The sequence below is a fragment of the Gambusia affinis genome, linkage group LG02 (genome assembly GCF_019740435.1).
Source record: "Gambusia affinis linkage group LG02, SWU_Gaff_1.0, whole genome shotgun sequence".
NCBI lineage: Eukaryota > Metazoa > Chordata > Actinopteri > Cyprinodontiformes > Poeciliidae > Gambusia > Gambusia affinis.
This window is the reverse complement of record NC_057869.1, coordinates 21,919,707-21,940,462: the sequence shown is the minus strand read 5'-3', so window position 1 is coordinate 21,940,462 and position 20,756 is coordinate 21,919,707. Positions and strand designations below refer to the sequence as shown.

At 39.2% G+C, this 20,756-nt stretch overlaps 1 protein-coding gene across 1 annotated transcript; it reads left to right on the top strand.

Annotated features, from left to right (window-relative positions):
- The first annotated feature begins 585 nt into the window (after positions 1–585).
- Positions 586–12,943, top strand: rbm26 (RNA binding motif protein 26). The gene is made up of 22 exons (XM_044143523.1): positions 586–1,115; positions 1,327–1,445; positions 1,543–1,655; positions 2,265–2,362; positions 2,435–2,706; positions 3,634–3,906; positions 4,002–4,244; positions 4,576–4,716; positions 4,834–4,974; positions 5,138–5,243; positions 5,354–5,510; positions 6,103–6,297; positions 7,075–7,173; positions 7,281–7,349; positions 7,430–7,528; positions 7,620–7,694; positions 7,963–8,130; positions 8,537–8,641; positions 8,803–9,006; positions 9,583–9,669; positions 9,779–9,892; positions 10,252–12,943. The coding sequence occupies exons 1-22, from the start codon at positions 1,057–1,059 to the stop codon at positions 10,339–10,341; spliced, it is 3,027 nt and encodes a 1,008-aa protein (XP_043999458.1). The 5' UTR covers positions 586–1,056; the 3' UTR covers positions 10,342–12,943.
- Positions 12,944–20,756: the final 7,813 nt, after the last annotated feature.

Genomic DNA, 20,756 nt, shown 5'->3' with positions numbered 1-20,756 from the left:
ACATGGCATTTAAAATCTACTGTATTTTCTGTCAACTATGCTAAAACATTTATTTTACACAAAATAAGTCATACCTTCCAGTAATTAAAAATATAAGCCCCATTGAGTTAATTTTCAAAACATTGAACATTGGAATATTATGTTCCAATATTAGAGTATTACTAAAAAGTTAATTTATTTTAGCAACTGAATTCATTAAGTGAAACACTTATGCCTTTATTTCTGGCAACTATGAGGATTTCTCACTTAGTTTATAAAAACACAATATTTAAACTTCTAAATTCTGACTAATTAAAAATATATCTAAAAAGTACGCGTTTTAATGAAAAGTATATGAACGCCAACTTAAAGAGTTGTTATTTTCAAAAGGTAGGCTACGTTTGTCTGACAAGCCAGCCTCATTGGAAGACATATTCTAAAAGAATATGAACGTATGCTAATTTACTCTCCTACCGAAATATGATTTATAGGAGACGGAGATTTTACTTTTTATGACGGCTGTATGATAAAAGCATTTCTTATAACATGGTTTTGTTCTGCGCTGCTAGCGCAATTGAAGAGGACTACACTTTGCAGGAAAAAAGTGACTCACAAATCAATGGCACGAACAAATCTCCATCTCGCGATTTTTCCAGAATTTTGTGAACGTGAACACGAACGGAAGTAAATACTCGAAGGCGAAGTAGCATCTAAACGTGGATGCCACTTTATTTTAACAGATTAAAAAGCAGCTACAAATTACGGCTTTGATGAGTTAATCGGTACAATTAGTAATTTTGCTGTTTTTGATTTTAATAGTAATTTCGTTGATCCCGAAATTGTTTTTGTGCGCATTTAGGGCCTGCAAAGATACATATGCTAAGACAACTAAGCTATCGAACGTTATCGCGGTAAGTTAGCTAAGGGCGCTGTTAGCATCAAGGTTTCTGAATGCCAGCAGGTGAACTGGAAAGTTTGACTGGTTTATGCGGGTCCTTCTTTTAAACGAATAAGTAGCCTCGATTTAGCAAGCTTCAGGTCGGGCCGTGGTGGAGGGAAAGTACAGGTGGATTGAAGATGTTAATTGATAACCTCGATGCTTTAAAAACATGGCTGTCTGAAACCCTGGAGCCCATGTAAGTACTGTTAGCATTATTAGCCACGCACATTAACTCTGACCACGCAGATGCGAATTACTGCTCACAACAGTTCATAAAATACGCATTTTGATTGCACTAATTTTATTTTTAGTTATGATGGACATAAAGTAACCAAAACGTTTTCAGTATATTATTGCGGCTGTTTCCATATTCACGTGTGCCCACTTTTTCCTACTCTGATATCCAGTTGTGATGCTGACCCCTCTGCTCTCGCAAAATATGTTGTTGCTTTGGTGAAGAAGGACAAAAGTGAAAAGGAACTGAAAGCCCTGTGTATTGACCAATTGGATGTTTTTCTGCAAAAAGGTTAGAGCTTTGTGTAGTAAATTTCATAATGTTTTACATGCTGGGAGCCATTTGACAATAGACGGAAACAAATAATTGATTTTCAACTTTCTTTCAGAGACCCAGCCATTTGTGGATAAGCTTTTTGAAGCCATCAACAACAAAAGCTACCTCCCACTGCCAGAACAACCACAAGTCAAAGTTGAGAAGGAAGAGCAGAAGAAAGATGAGGTTATTTTTCTTCTTCTCCAATATCATCAGTATTTACATCAACATAAATACTTTAGGAATGCACTGGGGTGTACTGATTGCAGGTGTTTGGCTGATCATCGATCTTTGAAAAGCCTGATCTGCTGATTTCAGTTTTGATAAGTTTACATGCAAACACCAGAGATCTCATCCAACACTTTCAAACAATGACAATTAGTTATGTAGTGATCTCAACCTACCTTTTTTGGCTTGTGAATTTGAATAGATTTCATAGTTTGTTGAAGGATGATCCTCAAGATGTGCAACATTTAGATAACATTCAGCTGATGTCCTGCTCTGTAACTGATAGGACAGGTTTGTCATTGAAATATGATCCTTAAAGTTTGTGGAAACAGATAGCATTTGACGAATAATTTTTGTATCCTATTTTAGCATTAGTATTTTTACTAATGCAAAGTTTTTTTGCCTTTTTCCTGTCTGTAGTGCAAATACAAGCGACCTATGTTTGCAAAGCTAAATTCTTCTGTTCTGCCAGATTGTTTTGGTCATCAATGTTTTTAAAATTTTGCACTTTATAGCTGACAGGAGGAGACATTTCCACATTGCTTAACCTTTATTTCTCCTGCTCAGACACAAACAAATCGTGAAGAAGAAAAAGACAAGAAGTTTCCTCGCCGGATTAATCATAGTCCTCTTCAGTCAAGCTCACGCTACAGCAGAGATGGCAGGTGTGTATGCTGTTAAGTTCTTTGCATAGAGCTCTCTTATGACTTAATATTTAACCTTGTTAATGTCGTTAGGCGAGGTGATGACCGCAAGAGAGACGATCGCTCCAGGAAGAGAGATTATGATCGTATGCCACTAAGGAGGGACTCTTACCGCGACCGCTACAACCGCAGAAGAGGCCGCAGCTACAGTCGCAGCCGAAGTCGCAGCCGAAGTTGGAGCAAAGAGCGCCTCCGAGACCGTGACAGAGAGAGGGATAGAGACCGAGACAGGGACAGAGACAGAGATCGTGACCGCACTAGGAGCCGGTCTTTAAGCAGAACTCGGTCCAGAAGCAGGAGCCGAGGTAGGAATATAGACTTTTAAAACACCTCCAAGAATGTGGGTTTTTTTCTTCATTGTAATGTTGATTTTACTGGTTAATAATTTTGGGGGGGTTTTGAACATTTAATTTTTGGAAAATGTAAATTATGTTTTTTTTCTCCAAATCACTTCTTGGGTTTCCATAGTGACGTTAGTGCACCAAAGGCCAGCCATCTTGTTTGAAAAATGTGATTTACAGCTTCTATTTACCTGGACTTTGAATTCAGATCAACTCTACATTGGAATATTAGGGCCAGGTTAAGATTCCTTTAGTTCTTTTTTTTTTTTTTTTTTTTAATTACGAGGATAAAGTCAGAACATTTCAAGAATGAAGTTGTATTTTATCAAACACAAAAATTACAATGAGGAATGTTGAGTATTTTGTGAGTTATATTCTGGTATAAGTTTTAGAAATAATACATTATAAATATTCTTACATTTTTAACACATCAGCATCAAAATATAAATAGGACTATGAAATAATCATGCAAACAACTGTCTGTTTTGAAGAAAAAGCTTCACGAGTTGTTTACGTCAAATCCTGGTAACTCTATCCAAGCTTTTATCTTGTAATTTTAAGATGTTTTGTCTGGTAAAGCTGCACCTTTACTTTGCTATTACTGAGACTACATTATCATAATTAAATAAACATTCTCATAACCAGGCCTTAATACTCTGTTGTACAACTCAAAGAAGCTATGATTGAAATCCAAGCCACGTTTTGAAAATATTTTCTGTCATTTGTAATTTAGTTTTTTAGGAAAAAAAAAAGATTAAAATCAGAACTTGGGTCTGGTATGAAGATTTTATTTCTAAGCCATATTGCCCAGCCCTGCACTGATACTTTCAGTCGGTAAATATTTGCATTCTATAAGGGATTTTGTAAATGGCTATGATTGCGTTTCTGCAGACAGAGAATCAGGGAAGCTGAAGTACGACCATGAGCGCGCTGACAGGCCAGAGAGCGCTGACGTCTACGCCCCAGCAGTGCTCGTTTCTACTGCAACACCTTCCCATTTCCCCAACCCGACAGTGAGCAGCACCATTACTGTCATCGCCCCGACTCATCATCATAACACCACCAACGAGAGCTGGTCAGACTTTCGTCCCGAGCCCCCTGTGGATCGTGGACCTTTCAATCGTGGGCCACCTCTTCAGAGGAAAAGGTGTAGGGACTATGATGGTAGGAAAGCCAATTTACTTATTTTCTTTTTATAATTTAATCTGTCACAATTGTTGTTGTTTTTTTGTAGTTTGATGATCTACTGTGTTTTGCAGAAAAGGGCTTATGCATGCGAGGGGACATGTGTCCGTTTGATCATGGGAGCGATCCAGTCGTCGTGGAGGACGTCAATCTGCCCAGTATTTTGCCCTTCCAGCCTCCACCTATTCCAGGTGTGGACCAACCACCCCCACCAGGCCTTCCACCCCCTCCACCATTATTGAACCCCCCACCTGTAAACCTTCGACCCCCGGTACCTCCACCAGGCGCCCTTCCACCGAGTCTTCCTCCAGTTGCAGGTAAGAATTGGGATTATTTTAGAGAAACTTTGTTTGGATTCACATACTTGAATCCAAAGGCCGAATTACTTCCTCGGCATGCAGTAAAAATAAGATTGCGTAATAACTTTCTTTCTTTTTTAAGCAAGAGCTTGAGGTAAACATGCATTCAATCAGTTGAATGGTTTTAATTCACATTTCTTTTGTTTGTATTTGTATGAATAAGAGATTTAAAAGTTTATACTGAAATGCACACACCAGCATTCACCATAGCTACATTTGGCTTTGACTTATGTCTCTTATTGAAGTATTCTGCAAGATTTTAAATTACGTTGTGTTTTCTATTGGACAGGTCCTCCTCCACCACTTCCTCCACTGCAACCTGCAGGCATGGATGCTCCTCCCATTTCTATCACCAGTTCTGTTCCCACCATCGTCACGTCTGGGATGCGCCCATCCCTTCCTCAAGGCTCAGGGCCACTTTTCGGCCCTGGTAATGACTTCTAAAACAAGAGCTTATGTTCTGATTTACTTATTTTAATACATCAGGCGTTTGAGTCGTGTCATTCTGAGCTATGCGTCTCTGCTGTGTCTACTCTTTGCCAAGCAGATCACTATGACACTGACATGTACAATCCTGAGGCTCCCAGCATCACCAGCACCACCAGGCCGATGTACCGTCACCGGGTCAACGCTCAAAGACCCAATCTGATTGGCCTCACAATGGGGGAGGTGGATCAGCCATTGAGAGGTATTGGGCACAACTAATCTATGAGACGATCACTTTTGGTCCATATTTTTGTCTGAGTCAAAGTTTAGTAGTACGTACTATATAGCACACCATTTTGTCCCAAAAATTCCATTTCCATTTAAGTAAACCCATCTCAGACAAGTTACTGCTTGTGTTTTACCAGACAAGATTCCCAACAACAGCATGAGGATCGTTATGGAATCTGACTCGAGGAAGAGATCCGCTCCCTCTCATGATGGAGGCCCATGCAAGAAACCTTGGTTTGACAAGTAAGTTGTCAAAAATCAAGGTCTGCACTTCCTGCTTCTATTCATGCATTTGCTTTTTTTATTTTTTATTTATTTTTTTTTTATGTGATGAATGTCTCTTCTCTATTCAGACCCATCTTCAACAAACTCAACCACCAGGGCTACCATAAAAGAGCTCAGTTCTCTCCCAACGCCAAGCTGCTTGTTCGTCAAATTCCACCTGAGCTCAACAACATCAGCAAACTCAATGAGCATTTCAGCAAGTTTGGCACCATTGTCAACTTGCAGGTTAGTGCCTGTGTGATTCTTAAGCCTGTCGCAGTGAGCAAGAAGTCAGTTAATTATATGATAATTTAACACAAACTCAATAATTGCAATCTGCATGATTGGTTGTTTTTCTCGCCAATTTTTTCTACCAATGACTGGATGACAAAAGTCTTCAGTCTGATGCCTTTGTCTCAACTCGTAGTTTCAAGAGCAGTTTTGTTTAGAGACTTCATAACCCATTTTATTTGTCGTTTTGTTTATTTATTTTGAGTATTTATGTTTTCCAGTTGTAAATGTTAGTTAGAAATGAAAGTTTATTGATCTTTGACAGTACTTGCATACTTATGCCTTTACCATTACATTAGCTGACGACAGTCTCAAAACAACAATACTATTCTTTATCGTACTAACTTCTGGGACAATTTATCGTCCAACAAAATTTGCTATTGTGGGGATCAATAGAAAAAATGTTGCTTTACAAAATGTTTGTTGGACTGAACAGTTCATTGTATAATAATTTTTATTAGACAGAGTGAGTTTCTTAAAAATGGATTTGAAGATTCTGACTTCTGGCTTCCTGAATTGCGTTGTGCTGATAAACTCTTGAGTTCAGGTGGCCTATCAGAATGACCCGGAGGGAGCTCTGATCCAGTTCACCTCTCCTGAAGAGGCCAAGCGAGCTATGCAAAGCACCGAAGCTGTTCTCAACAACCGCTTCATCAAAGTCCACTGGTTTCGTGATGACATGGGTGACGGACAGGGCCAGTCGCGGCCACAGCAGCTTCACCCACAGCCGCAGTCAGCCATGGTAAGAGCTCACTTCCAATCTACCATTGGATTATTGTTTACTGTTCGTTCACAAGCAATAAAACGTCACTAATCTAATCATTTTTACGGTATTGTATTTTGCATAAACATGATGTGTGGCAATGAACACGTGATGACTGTTCAGCAACATAATGTCTGGTTATGACAAAAGTGATATTAGTTTAGGAAGTTTTACGGCTTCTTCAGCAGTGAAAGTTTATAGCAGTTTTGCTTTTAAAGTTTGCAGACTTTATTTATCGGACTACAATCCTCTTAGATAAACACAATAAGCCAGAACTGAAATAACAACCCAACATTTTGTACATTCTTCTAGCGATGTGGATTCATCTTTGTACCTGCCATTTTAGAAACCAGATTAAATGAGAATATGTCCACAGCTTTGGACATTACGAACAAGTTCATGGTCCAAGATAGAGACCATGTTTTTAGATTAAGCTCAAGTGAGATGCAAAATCAAATTATCCTGATCACTGGGACTTGTAAGAGTATACCGTCTTGTGGATTATTTTTTCTTAAGTGTAAAACCATCTTCCAGGCTTTTTAAAAATCTATATCTAGAGATGAATGTGTGCCATTTTTGCATTTAAGAAAAGAAGAAGTGGCTTTTCTTCAGTTAAAGTAAAGCCACTTAACTGACTGAGAGTCATGACTGACTCAAAGAAACGTGATGCATGCTCCGATGTTTTAAACACTAAAATCGAAGAGAAAAGTGTTGTTCTTTAGTCCTCCTTTAAAATCTGTGTTGTTTCTGCCGCAGTCATCAGCCACAACTCTCAAGCAGTCTGTGAAGGATCGACTCGGACCCCTAATGCCTCCAAACTCAGAGCCCACTCAGGATTCCAGCGTAGCCTCTCAGGTCCGTGTGGACGATCTTCTTTTGTAGATGTGGTTTATTGCATTTACACGTAAAAATCTGCACTGGATGTTTAAGAAGTTTTTTTTTTTTTCTTCTTCCTTTTCCAGAATGCCTCTAAAGTGTCAGTTAAAGATCGTCTAGGTTTCTCTCCAAAACTTGCTGCTCCTGTGGAAAAAGTGAATATTTGTTCAGAACTATAATTTCTCTTTTCAGATCAAACATCTTCAATATGCCATGTTTTTTTTTTCCCCTTCAGGTGTCTGCGACATCGATGGGGATCACAAAGACTGTATATAATCCTGCTGCTAGGAAGCCTTCCCAGAGGACCTCAGAGGAAGCTCTGAAGAAGAAGCAGGTGAGATCCGAAGGAGATGATGGGAAAGTAGGAGTGGTTGAATTGGATGTAGAAAGTCAACTGGAAACCGACCCAGTGTTTGCTCACACAGGAGGCCCTAAGACTACAGCAGGATGTGAGGAAGAAGAAACAGGAGATATTGGAGAAGCACATTGAGACGCAGAAGGTAAATGAATTAATTTAGCTTTTTGTTAAGTTTTTAGAAAAAACTATTCTGGAAAATTTAAGCACCTTATTTTACAGCAGATATTTAGCCTTAGAAAGTAACATCCTTCCTCTTTCGCCTCTCTGCATTTACTCATTCATTCTTTAATTACAGTGTTCTTGCAAAGTGAAATCTAACTCGCCTGTGAAATATCTGAGTAGGTTTCAGTTGTAGTGACTTACACTACAGAGGGGAGTATTTTGTAACTTTCTGTCTCTCCCTACTGCAGCTCCTGATTTCCAAACTCGAGAAGAACAAAACAATGAAGGCAGAAGATAAAGCCAAGATCATGGAAACTTTGGGCACGTTAACCAAAAGCATAACGAAACTGCAAGAAGAGATAAAGGGAATCTCCAGCAGCAGCAGCCTTCTACGAACCGCCAAGAGCAAAGCTCAGGTATCGATTTCCTCCCTGCTGGTGTCAAAAGTCCATGATTCTAACAGCAAAATGGACACATTTGTGTTTAGGTTTTCTACCACATTCTGGTTGCACTGAATGTGGCAGAAACATTCAGTTTCTACCACATTATTAACTGAAAGTAAAATTGGGTGAATGCATGCTGCATTTTTTTTCTAAAGTCTCATTCCACTTTGTAGTCGTGCATTTGTATTGGTTTATCAAATAAAATCCCAGTCGGATAAATTCAAGCTTTTGTCTGTAGTGGGACAGAACGTGGAAAAGTTGTATGTGTGAATATGCGTTTGCATTCCCACCCCTCTTTGCCTTATATTATTGTTATAGTTGGATTTAACTTTCTAGAATCATGTCCGTTAATTTTCATATTTGTTTTTAACCCTTTCAGGCACAGAAGGAGCTGCTTGATGCAGAGCTTGATCTGTATCAGAAGACTCAGGCTGGAGAGGACACAGCTTCTTTAAAGAGGAAGTACACCCTTCTTCAAATTGAGGTACTAACAAAAATAAAATCAGATAAAAAAAGATACAAAAAAAAAAAATTCTTCACAGTAACCACATGGGGGCGCTGCTGTTCTCATAATTTGAAATGTTCCACATGAGTTTCCTCTCTGCATCATCATATTTTTTTGTGTGTGCTTCGTTTGTCTTCCAGGCAGCTAAAAGGGGGATTCTGTCACCAGGACGAGGCCGCGGCGTCCATTCCCGGGGACGTGGCACCGTCAGAAGCCGGGGGAGGGGATCCAGAGGTCGTGGACGGGGCGTCCCGCTGCATTCAGTTGTGGACCATCGACCTCGAGCGCTGGAAATTTCTGGTTTCACTGATGCCGACTGTGTGGACTTACTTCCTCATTTTGCTGTGAGTTGGTCTAGAACTGGAGAGCCTTGACTCTCTTCTAAGTCAAAGGCATAAAAATATATTTCAGTACTGTTTTTTTTTTTTTTTTTTTACGGAAAACTAAAAGTATCCATGATTGTATTTTGATGGTCATACATTATCTGTTCAGTGAAGTACATCTTTACTAGTCTGAGATAATTTCATCAGTTTTTAAAATTTTCATGAACATAAAACTGTGCTGAAAAGGCTTTATGATTAGCTCACGCTGACTTTTGAGTTAATTGACTTGAATAACTAGATTTGGTAAAACTTAAAGCTAAAACAAACAATAACATCTTGTATTTCCATTGGGAACACAAAACTGACAATACAGTTGAATACTATTTACAAAGAGAATGCTTTACTAATGCTTTCTAACTCGTATTTGTCCTGGTTTTTGAAAGTATATAAAAGCTGCTTGATGGGGAAGAAGAACCATATAGATACATTTCTCTTCCCATTTAACTCTTTCCTCTTAGTTCCAGTTTTATGAATCCTTCAGAAAGAAGCAAGTTAAGTTTGCTGACCAAAACGGATTTCTTTTGTTATTATTTGTAGCAATTTGGAGAGATTGAAGATTGCCAGATTGATGAGAACAAACTCTCTGCAGTCGTCACGTACAAGACGAGAGCGGAGGCCGAGCAGGTGAGGAGCCACGCGATTTGTCCGTCATTTAAACACCGCAATTTGACTTTAGATCCAACTGTGTACGAGTTGCAGTTAACCAGGAAAACTTTGTTTGATCCACCTGCAGGCGGCTCTGCAGGGAGTGAGATTTAACAGCCAGACTTTACGCCTGGCCTGGCATAAGCCTGCCACCACTCTCAGTACAGCAGATGCAGAAGAAAAAGAACCACCGGAAGATGAGGTTGGTGAAATTCCTTCACCTGCAGTGTGGTGCTTTTTTTGCAATTAAATATTTACTTTAATAAAGTTCTTTAGATGTTCCGTCTTAAGACATATCTCAGGAAAGGTTGTTAAATAGCTGTTTATATTGCATTAGAGAACACTAGAGGGAGCCATCACATGCTACAGAGAGAAATCACCCTTTGGTTTTATTTGGATTTTGGATGAAAATTTTTGTACTTTCATTAAGCAGTTGGAAAATGATACTATAAGATAGTGAATTATTTCCTCTTTGAGACCTTTCAAAGTGATGCAGTAAAGAAAATCTACATAATTTTCCACTTTTTAATCATCCATAGTAATATTATCTTCTTTTATCAGTACCCGGAGGAGTCGCTGAGTGACGATGCATTCCTGCAAGACGACGACGAGGAGGAAGACGACAACGAGCCTCGTTCCTGGCGCAGATGAAGCTCCATCCGACGCTCACTGGTGTGGACCAAGAGCGATGATCCAGCATATTTCAGTGCTTGTTCAGGAATTAGAAAGGCACATTTTACTTTGGATAGACCTTTTTCCTCTAACACATAGCTGACTAGCAGAAGAAACTTGTTCAGTTTGATTTTAACATGTAAACCAGATAAACGGTGCAGTTTTTTTTAGTGCTCTTACAGTAGATTTGTTTTGGTTCTCAAAGTGCATTGTTAAATCTGGTCACTCAAATACACATTAGTTGAGCGCTCAATTGAAAAAAAAAAAAAAAAGACTTGTGTTGTGATTTAACTCGACAGATGGTAGCTTTTCTGCAGAATAGTATTAAGTTGCTTTTGTGTAAATATTTTATGTCCTTGTTTGTAATTTGTATGAAAGTTTGGCTTCTTATTTCTTGGCTTTACTTTGGATTGTACAAAAAAAAATAAAGACATTGAAATGGTCTGAAATCAACCTGCCAGAAAACCAAAAGAAAAAAAAAAAGCAAAACAAAAAAAAACAAAACAAACTGGCAGTGTGGAAAAAAAAAAAAGCTCTACAAAAAGAGCTGAAAAAAAAATACCAAAGACCATTTCAAGAAAACAAAAAAAACTTCCTCTTCACCTTAAGAGCAAACTTCCTGAAAAGATTCATTCAATGGTAAAACTTCTAACATTTGGACGGGTAAGGTAAATCAGATTGCACTTTCATGCAAAGGTAAGAACATCATTACAATTTTGGTAAGTCTAAATCTTTCATATTGCACTAATCAAATATTTTTCTTTCTTTCAGAGTCGTCGGGGTTTCGGCTCACAACACTTTGTTTCCAAAAAGCTTCACCTTTTCTCAGATTTCATCTTGGATTTGTCTCGATCGGTTTTGTTTTGGAATCAAGTGTTTCTGTAATGGCTAGAATATTTTTGATAAATGTCTACTCTGTAGAAAGTTGCCTGAATGGGTTGATGGAAGCCTTGTTGCATACAAGGAAGTTCTATTTGATTTAAATGTACAAAATGATATACTACTAGAAGTAAACAGAAAAAATGCTGAACTGGATTGTTTGGTATGAAACAATGTCTTATTGCTGTAAATGAGGTAGAACCTCCAATTTGGTACCAAAGGACTCCAGGAAAAACTGGCACTGGTGCAATCTGAGTGATTATGCAATTATTTATCAACAAGTGAGATTAATTATGGAAACTTTCAAAAATGTATTTTGTAACCTTTTCTAATTCAGCAGTTTAAATACATTTGGTTGGTATCAGGGCTGCCATCTAGTTTATGAAGGGTACCAGTTCTCTCTGCAGGAATAGAGGCCCGCAGCATCATGCTGCCACCCCTATACTTCACAGTCAGCGTGGTACAAGCATCCCTGTTTTCCCTCCAAATGTATTGATGGTTATTATACCCAAACAGTAATTGGTTACTCTGAATTACTCTTGGATATGAGTGTGTGTACGCATGACTGGGAGGCTGTCTGTTTGTCCTTTGTAAATTGTCCAGAGTGTTTTTGTCCAATGACCACTGGCATTTGGCACCTTCATTTTCCCTGTTCTGACTCTAGTGTCCAAGTTTCCATCCAGGATCTACTGAAGACCTACTGCAGGAGTTAGTGAGCCGGACTTTTACTGAAACTTCTCATTCTTTCACTGTGTTTAATTGAAGAAAACACAGGTGACATAAAGCTTTCCTGTAGACGGTATGTTTTTGGAAAAACATTCCTATATGTTCATTTTAACAGTTCTGTGGCAAATATTCATTCACCGTAATCCTTAAGTAAAGGCAGCTAAATTACCCTAAGTATGTATTCTCAGCTCGTTTTCCCTTCTCACTTCACATGCTTTGGGTCATTCCAACTAATGAACCTATGCTTTTTTTGTGAAGTTGAGTTGCATCTTTTTTTTTTTCCAATTCCTCAGTCTTGAATGTGAAAGGAAAAATAACCCAATCAGTGTCCCCTAGTTCACTGTTTGTAGACTCCCCTTGGCGTCTGTCAGCCATGCAGGGATAATTGTGAGAAATCAGTTTTGCTCTTGTGAAATATCTGCTGTTCATCACCGAAACCATTTCCTCCTGCAAAGCACCAGAAATACCTCCCCTCATCTCTTCATCTGTTAGTATGTGGGTGTGAAATGCCCCCTCCTGCTGTCTCATTTACCTACTGTGGTGCCACCAAACTCAAACAAGCATGATCTTTGGTTGCCTCATCCATGGCGTTTTACCCACACGTTTGTGTTTCCTTTAGTCTAAGATGTGACAAATTAAATGGACCTTTTTTTTTTTTTCCCCTTATCTTTTGGACAAGCATGCGCGAGACATTTTATGAATAGCATAAATAAATGTAAAAGCTTTGGTGGACCTTCAGCCAGCATGGAGGAGTCTAAGAGCTTGGCCACCCTTTGTGCATCAGGGAGCAGAGAGTGTTCATTGGCTCTGCAGGAGCTCTAAAAAATATGGGATAACAAGTTTACAACGTCTGTGTCATCAATTACATAAGTCTTTATTTTCAGATTTGTGTCAAGGAGACAAATGACGTGAAAAGTTGAAAGGACTTGATATAATGTCGTTAAATATGGATTTGAAACCCAGGGTAAAGGTATGCGTCCAACAAAAGTCGGGCTAAATCGATTCTAAGTTGATGTGAAGATGAAACGGAAAGGAAATTATTAAATATGGAAGCTCTTTCGCTCGTGCGTTGGAAAGTTATCCATTGGCTCCTTTTTCTAAATTCAAAGAGAAGGGACCGATATTTTCCAAAATCTCACTTGTATTTGCTTGGAGATTGTTGTTTTCACTTTCATTTCGAAGCCCTCTGGGGCTCAAGAAGTCGGTCACACAGATGTGCACCAACAAGGAAAATGCATAACATATCACGCTTTGTAATTTATTCAGATTTATTTAAATATCATTGCTGCATTTTCATAACTAAAACACAGCTTTGTGCCAGTTAATCCCAATTACTCTTTAACTAGTTCCTACATGTACAAAATCCACCCCAATGGATAAATACTGTCAACACCAGTTTATGTTGGACATTTACCAGTATAAGGTGAAGATGTGAAGAAGGTGTTTCTGATGGGAAACTAGCAGTGACCCCCCCCACCCCACCAACATCTTGGTGCTTTCGTATGCGTTGCCCCCCCCCGTCTACAATGCCAGCTCTCTGTGAAGCTATTAATATTTTATGTGATCATGGGCCTCCATAAGCAAATTTCAGTCCCCAGCAAGTTGAGCCAAAGCATGATTAATTTAGTATTTATACCCCGACAACCCTTTAAACAACACAGGGCCCTGGCCTCAAAGCAAGGCACAGTTTGAAACAAAGCTAGCAGAGTTTAAATCATAATCAACGCATCGTTATTGAGGATTATTTCAGTTCGGGGACACATTTTCCTCTCTGTAAGCCCAGTGGCAGGTGTGGCATTGCTGCAAAGTTGATACTGACAGTTCCAGCTTTAAAACTGGAACTGTTTTACAGCATAAATAAATGTAAAAGCTATCCACTAAACTCAATATAATTATTCAGCTGTAAGACAAAACACTCGTTTTTTCACCCCCCCTAAAAATCCCTTTACATCATTCTCAGTTTGTGTAGAAAAACTGGGGCGTTGTTCAGCTTCATGAAACTCTTTAACTTGTGCTGACCGCATACAATAGGTGACTCCACGAAATGCCAATTAACAACAATGAAAAAATTTTACTTCTGCACCTTCTGTTGACAACAAAAGGAAGTGTTTTTTCCCAATATGTACCTATTTCAATAATGCTAATTGTACGCAGAAGGATTTTTGCATTATTGAAGGACTTATGTAAGTAGATTTAAACTTACTTGATAAGGTGTTCAGATGTGTAAGGATGTGAGTGATGAATGACTGTTTTTCTCCAACATTGTAGAAAATTTAGCTAATACAGCAAACGTCATCAGAAAAATGGCATTAAAGGGAACATTGTAAGGTCGTGAAACATTTTGATATCCCACAATGCGGATTTTAATGTTGTGGGTTTTGACCTTTAACACCTGTGTGATACTTGGCAACAACTATTTCCTTTCCAAACTGACTAGGAGACTTCCAAAGACAACCTGCTCCTCTTAAAGCACAAAAACATCCAATCGTTACTTGAGCCATTTGGTAAGAAAAACTCGATTAAACTTTACAAGTCGTAACTCGTGTCTAAATTTGCACACTACGGCTTGTTCATGTTAAGTTTAGTTGATCTTCTATTGCTTAGTTGGATATTTTTTTCACAGTAACGTGTAGTGTTCATCGGTGATAGAATAATTTTTTTTCCCACCATACAGGATGTTTCATCTTACTTGTTTTGTGTAGGCACCATGATGAAACACTTATTTGTTCAGGATGTTTTTCTCCCTATCAGTCTCTCACAACTGTGATGTAATTTCCAACACCACATCAACATTGCCAATAATCAGAAATCAGGTATAAAACTAAATTAACAAAGACACAACTATCTAGAAGTTAGTCGAACAGGAAAAATCCTTTAACTTTGTTTCCCAGACTAATCAAAATATGATCCAAACTATTCCTCTTGAGAGTATGTTGGAGCATGTTGTGATTGGAAAGGTTTCTCAACTGCAACAAAAGTTGCTCAGACTTTCATAAACGTTCTGGACTTTTGCTATGGTGAAACTACCAAAACACTGCCAGCAGCTCCCTGACGGTTCATCTGCATCACTCCTGTCACTGCGAGGATAATCGTGCGTAGCATCCATACGAATCTAATTAGACGGTACACTAACACGATCACTGCTCAGTTCAGCTTCATTAAACACAATCTCTTTGCAGACACCACTGGAACCCAGCGGGCCCCTCCCCCGGCCGTGTTTTCTGCCATTGATTTGAACAGTGATTTGCAGCGTGCAATCCGATGCTCTGTGACAGGTTGTAACCGAGGTTAAAGATGGCAATTTAATTATGTGTCAGAGGTCACATTACAGGCTGACCCCTGACCAATTTCCACAAGGCTTTGCTGATTCGTGGTCACCCTTTGTTATTGTTTAAACTAACCAACATAACTGAGAGATGCAAGTGTGTTGGATTAGTGGGGAACTGGAGGAGAATCAGAGGAACTCTGAAGCTTGTTGTCGGGATGTTGTTGAGATTGCGCAGATGTGATTATATAATCTTGCTGTGGAAATGTTCTTCTGATAGGAATATCAAAAAGAAGCTTCATTTCTTTTTATGATGCTACTATATACTTAAATGAAATAATTATTTCAGTGGAATGATTTATACTTTTAATTAGATGCAATTAAATCAACTCAATATGAGCTTTAAAATGCTGATAAGGCCATAGAGTCTTTATTAGACCCTTGAAAAACACAAACAAAATAAAGAGTAGGCACCTTTCAGCTATTTGTCCAACTTATTATCATTCTGAATCAGAGGGTGGCATTTTGTAAGAACCTATTGGAAGTTCTTAAGAGCATCTTTGACATAATAACAGCCATTGTTTTTCTATTTTAAATCAATCACACTGTAATCATTACCAGTCAAATCAAGTTTTTATCTTTTGCAACCTGGACAACTTGCTATTTAAAATTGAGAAAGTGTTCGAAAGATGCGCCCAAAGGCAAAACCTTAACACTGGCTTGTTTCTCGATGTCGCTTTGCTACGTTCAGGACCTGAACCGTTTACTGTAGATGAAGGCATGAGTTCTGATCAGAATATTCTGATGGCAATACGGCTATCATTTTGTCACCCTCAGCTAAAACCTGTTTGCAGCACAATATGATCCTACGATGGCTCAGCGACTGAAACAAAATGAAGATTTTCGAATGGCTTTGTCAAGATGCCATGGCATGATGCTAAATAAGCAGTTCATTCTTAAAAACCCTCCAGTGTCTCTGGAAAAAAAAATTAAAAATCTGCAAGAAGAGTAGACCAGAATTCCTCCACTGTGATGTAAAGGACTTATTATTGAAAACCATTTATTCTCATTTTCTTTATCTGATGTTAAGATGTCTTTCATCACCTGAAACATTTAAAGCTACAGTATGTCATTTTCTAAAATACCTTGGATGAGACAGATAATCCGGGAAAAGATCAAGCTCCTCCACCTCCTCCCTGAGCTGTTTCTGCAGAAACACACAGCTCCTAATCAAAAACAACCATTCAAAGCCAGAAGGAGTGACTTAGCGCTGTCAACCATCCTCGTGTACATGCTGGTGAATGTGGAAACGTTGGAGAAACAACCTACCATTACAGGAAAACTGTTTATCTGCAGTCATTTGTGGCTGTGTCGTTTATTTACAAGAAACATAGATCAAGACAATCCACTGCCAGCATCACAGTGTGTACAGCCAGAGCTAATTCGTAACACCCGTCCCTAGAAGGACCTTTTCTCCATCACTGTGTCTCATCTCCTCTCAGCAGGTCAGAAAGTATCTCTAACAGTCGCCTTTCATTTATTGAGCTCTACAATGTTTAATTTTTTTTTTATTGTACAACAGCTTAGATTAGTACAGATGAGGTGACATGAGACAAGAATAAAAACAGGCTCTCTGTTTGTTCTGAACAAAACAAAATCAAATAAAATGACAATATTTTACCTCTGTCAAATACTGAAAATCAGCCAGCATCTTTTTTGTTGTTGTTTTTGAAGAAAATAAATACGACAGAGTTGTTTATTATTCCTAGAATGAGTGCAGAGGTATTCTGTTGTGTCACAGGACCCCAGAGTATGAGAACCATCTAACATTTCTGTAGGCAGCCCCTTATGCAAATGATAGGGCAATTGTAGATATACAAATATGTACCCATGGTCTGGGCCGCCTAATGGCCTCTCTCCCTTTGGCTAGCTCAATGGCTCATTTAGATATCTGCTTGGTTTATTATGTGAATAAGTCACGCCTGGCTTGTTACAACCCTCCAGGTTGCTGTTTCTGCTGTGTAGCTGAGATGTGTGGTGCTCAATTAGGCTGCCTGCCTGGCAGAGTTAACCCTTTACGCCAGATAAGCTGTTTTTTTTTTTCTTCTGTTTTTGTTATTGTTTTCACAAACCAGATGGGGTGCTACAGCGAGTGTGTGCGTGTTCATGTGCGTGTGAATGTGTATAGGGTGCGTTCCAAGCAGGGATCAAAAGATCAATCCTAATACAGTGCTACCACGCTGACCTCTCAAATGTAATAAAGGCGCCATCTCTCACCCTGGGGTCCTATTCAGGAGCCTCCCACCACATGAACAAACCTGGTATCTTTAAATTAGCTGACTCTCTTGCCCTGCAGGTAATTGCATTAGTTTATCAATGTTCAACACAATTTATTACTTACTCAGGCACTAGAAAAATCCCTGTGTTGATGTTTCCTTGCGATGGGGTTAAGGGGGGGGGGGGGGCGAGCTTGTGTGGGTTTCTTTGCAAATAAAGAAGAGTAAACACAATGACGCTGAGAAGTGAGGCACTTCTTTCGCCACCTGGGTTTTATTCATACAGGTGATGTGTTATCATCAAAAGACGTGATGTCTGGACCAAATTAAAACTTCACGTTTTACTTTTCATGAGCCTGATTTCACATGCAGCGCTCGTGTCATTCATTGGTGTCCGTGCAAAAAAAATGAGCTCCTCCCTCTCTTTTAAGGCAACTATTGTCCAATCTTTCATGGCCATAGCTCCAGTGCTTGTTTTAAAACTTTATATGACAGCAGACTTATTTGCTTTAATAGGTGCTTAAATCAGATTGCCTTTCATTACACTAAAAACAATATTACTGTCTTTTCTTCTCAATAGAGTCCTTTGGCTTCAGGCTGCTGTGGCTTCGCACATCTGTATGCATTATGGATCTGTCTGAGGTAATAAACAGACCCTGCTCTTATTCCTGCTTCCTGGCATCATTATTCCTTGCCCCTCAGATGGATTATAGCCCACTATGCAACATGTAGATGAGTGGCGCTCCTCTGATTGCCTTATGGCCATCAGGCTTTGCATATTTACTGCCCATGAATCACAGTGCGCGCGACAAGCCCACAGAAACATATTCTGATCTTTCTCCCTCGTTCTCATCCTCCTTCTCCTCTCCTCACCCTCTGCTCCATTTTCCATTTTCTCTGTCACTCGCTTTTATTCTTAGTTCCCTTTCCTCCATCGTCTTTCTCCCAACTCCTTCTCTGACTATTCTTTCATTGTCTGTCTTTCCTTATGCCTTGATCCTGCCCAGTGCATTCCCAGCTGCTTAATTAAAGCATGCATTATTGATACAGCTATATCTTTGTCCATCTCTCTTCCCTGTTCATACGACTGCTACATTAAGTGTAAATTGTTTCGCTGTAATTCCCACATAATGTTCCCGTTATAATCAGTGTTTCTGGTGCGTGGCAGCAAGGGGAGGACAGGAAAAGGGAGAGGAGATCATACAAGCTTTTACTGTAGCTTACTGTTTGATGTGTGGCTTGCATACTGCCGGCCCCCGATAATTAGGTCTGTTTTGCAAGTCAAATGTACAAGGCACCAATATAGAAAATATGAGATTAATAAAAGAAGGTAGTAAGGCTTGTGTGAGTGCGATGGTTTCTGCTCAGCCTGAGGGAAAGAAAAGCACTCTTTAGCCGCTCTATAGCATTTTTTTTTGTTTGAACAGTTTGCCATTGTCCTGTGAAAACTGAGGCTTAGTTTAAGTTTACAAAAATTTGCAATAATCTCCAATCCAATTTGATTGTCTTCCTGCAGATGTCGCATAAAAGGTACAAGTCTGTGCAGTTGGGAACTGTTGACTTGAACCAAGATGGTAATGGATTCAAGTCCTAGTCTGAAAGTTGCCCTGCAATACAGAGGCAATCTGTCAAGGGTGTACTCCGCCTGTCACCCAATGACTACTAGAGACATGCCACCCCTCCGTGACCCAGCAAGGATAAGGACATATTTTACAACCTTACAACAGAGTCCTTGGTTTGAATCATTGCCAGGGTTTTTCTGAATGAAATTTCCATGTGACTGCAGTTTGAGATCACTGATCTAAACTATCCTTATGTAGCTCTGGCTGCGAGTCTTGGGTAATTATCTGGCCGATTTCTCTGCTGAACTAATTTCACACGCTGCTCCCGTATAATTTCTCTTCACTGTTCATATGACTGCTTTATGTTGGTGTAAGCCAAAGTACAAAACATATACTGTACAGCACAAAGAGAGCAAAATAGCAACAGGAGCTTGTTAAATTATGTTTTTATCGCTCACTAGAAAGAATTGATGCAATAAAACTTTACAAAGCTACAACCAGAAGACATAAGGGACATTATCAGAGCAAGAAGTTGGATATAATCCATAAAAGGCCCTTTTATTTTTATTTCTTTACTCACAAATGATGTGATTAAACCATAGCATCAGGGGGCTTTGCATCATTGTCTCCAGTGGCTTCACAGTCGTCCACAGAACAGAACCAGCCTTCTTTATCAGGTTGTTGAGCGACTTTAAGTCTCTGGCTCTGATGCCACTACACCAACAGATAACAACATAAGACAGTGCACTCCCCAGAACAGACTTATGGAAGATATGCAGCATCTTCCTGCAAACCTTGAAGGACCCAAGCTTCCTCAAGAAGTCCTGCCTTCTCTGTTCCATCTTGTAGACGATTTAGACAATCTGCTAGCAGACTACTCTATATTATGTGAGCCTCTAAATCAAATTTAAGGACACACTTGTGCCCATTTAAGAGCATATAACTGCCAAACAAAATACTTGTCATGTAAAGTGATTATCCCAAGGGAGTTTAGAAAACAATAATTTTGATGAAGAAACTCTATCCCTCCTGTATCACATGACCTTGGAAAACCAAATGTCTTTTAGCCTAATAACTATTTCCCATCCAAGGAACCACATTCAGAGGGCAAACACACTGACTTGGTAAACCTCCATATTCAAAAGCAGAAAGTTGACAAATGTAGAGGTTGGGATTTAGTCAGGAGTCACATTTTGTGCTGCAATCATTACTGTTGCTGTTTTGTAACAGAATCTCAACATTGTTTGCTATAAGTCAAACAAACCAAATTAAAAGAATGCTTGAAGTCAGTTGACTTTTTTTTGTCGCATTTCGGCATTTTATCAGTTTTAAATCTCATTAAGTCATTTAATTTTCTTTACATCAACGACGAAAGCACTGTACTGTTGGTTGTTGGGATTTCTGCTCCTTTCAAAGGCACTTCCTTTTGCCCTCCTCCAACCATCATTCCTAATGAAACGGTGTCGATGCATTACCATTTATCAGTCACAGAGTGCTTGGTTTGCCATTATTGATCTAAGGGAGGCCAATTGGCTGGAAGGGTGCTGTAAACTGGGCAATTTAGAACCTGCATCCTTCATTGTCACATTATGGCTGCAGAATGAAATAGTTAAAGGCTGAATAAGTGCAGCGGTTCTAAATAAAACAAGCGAAATATAATCGAGGCGACAGACAATGGCTGTCAAT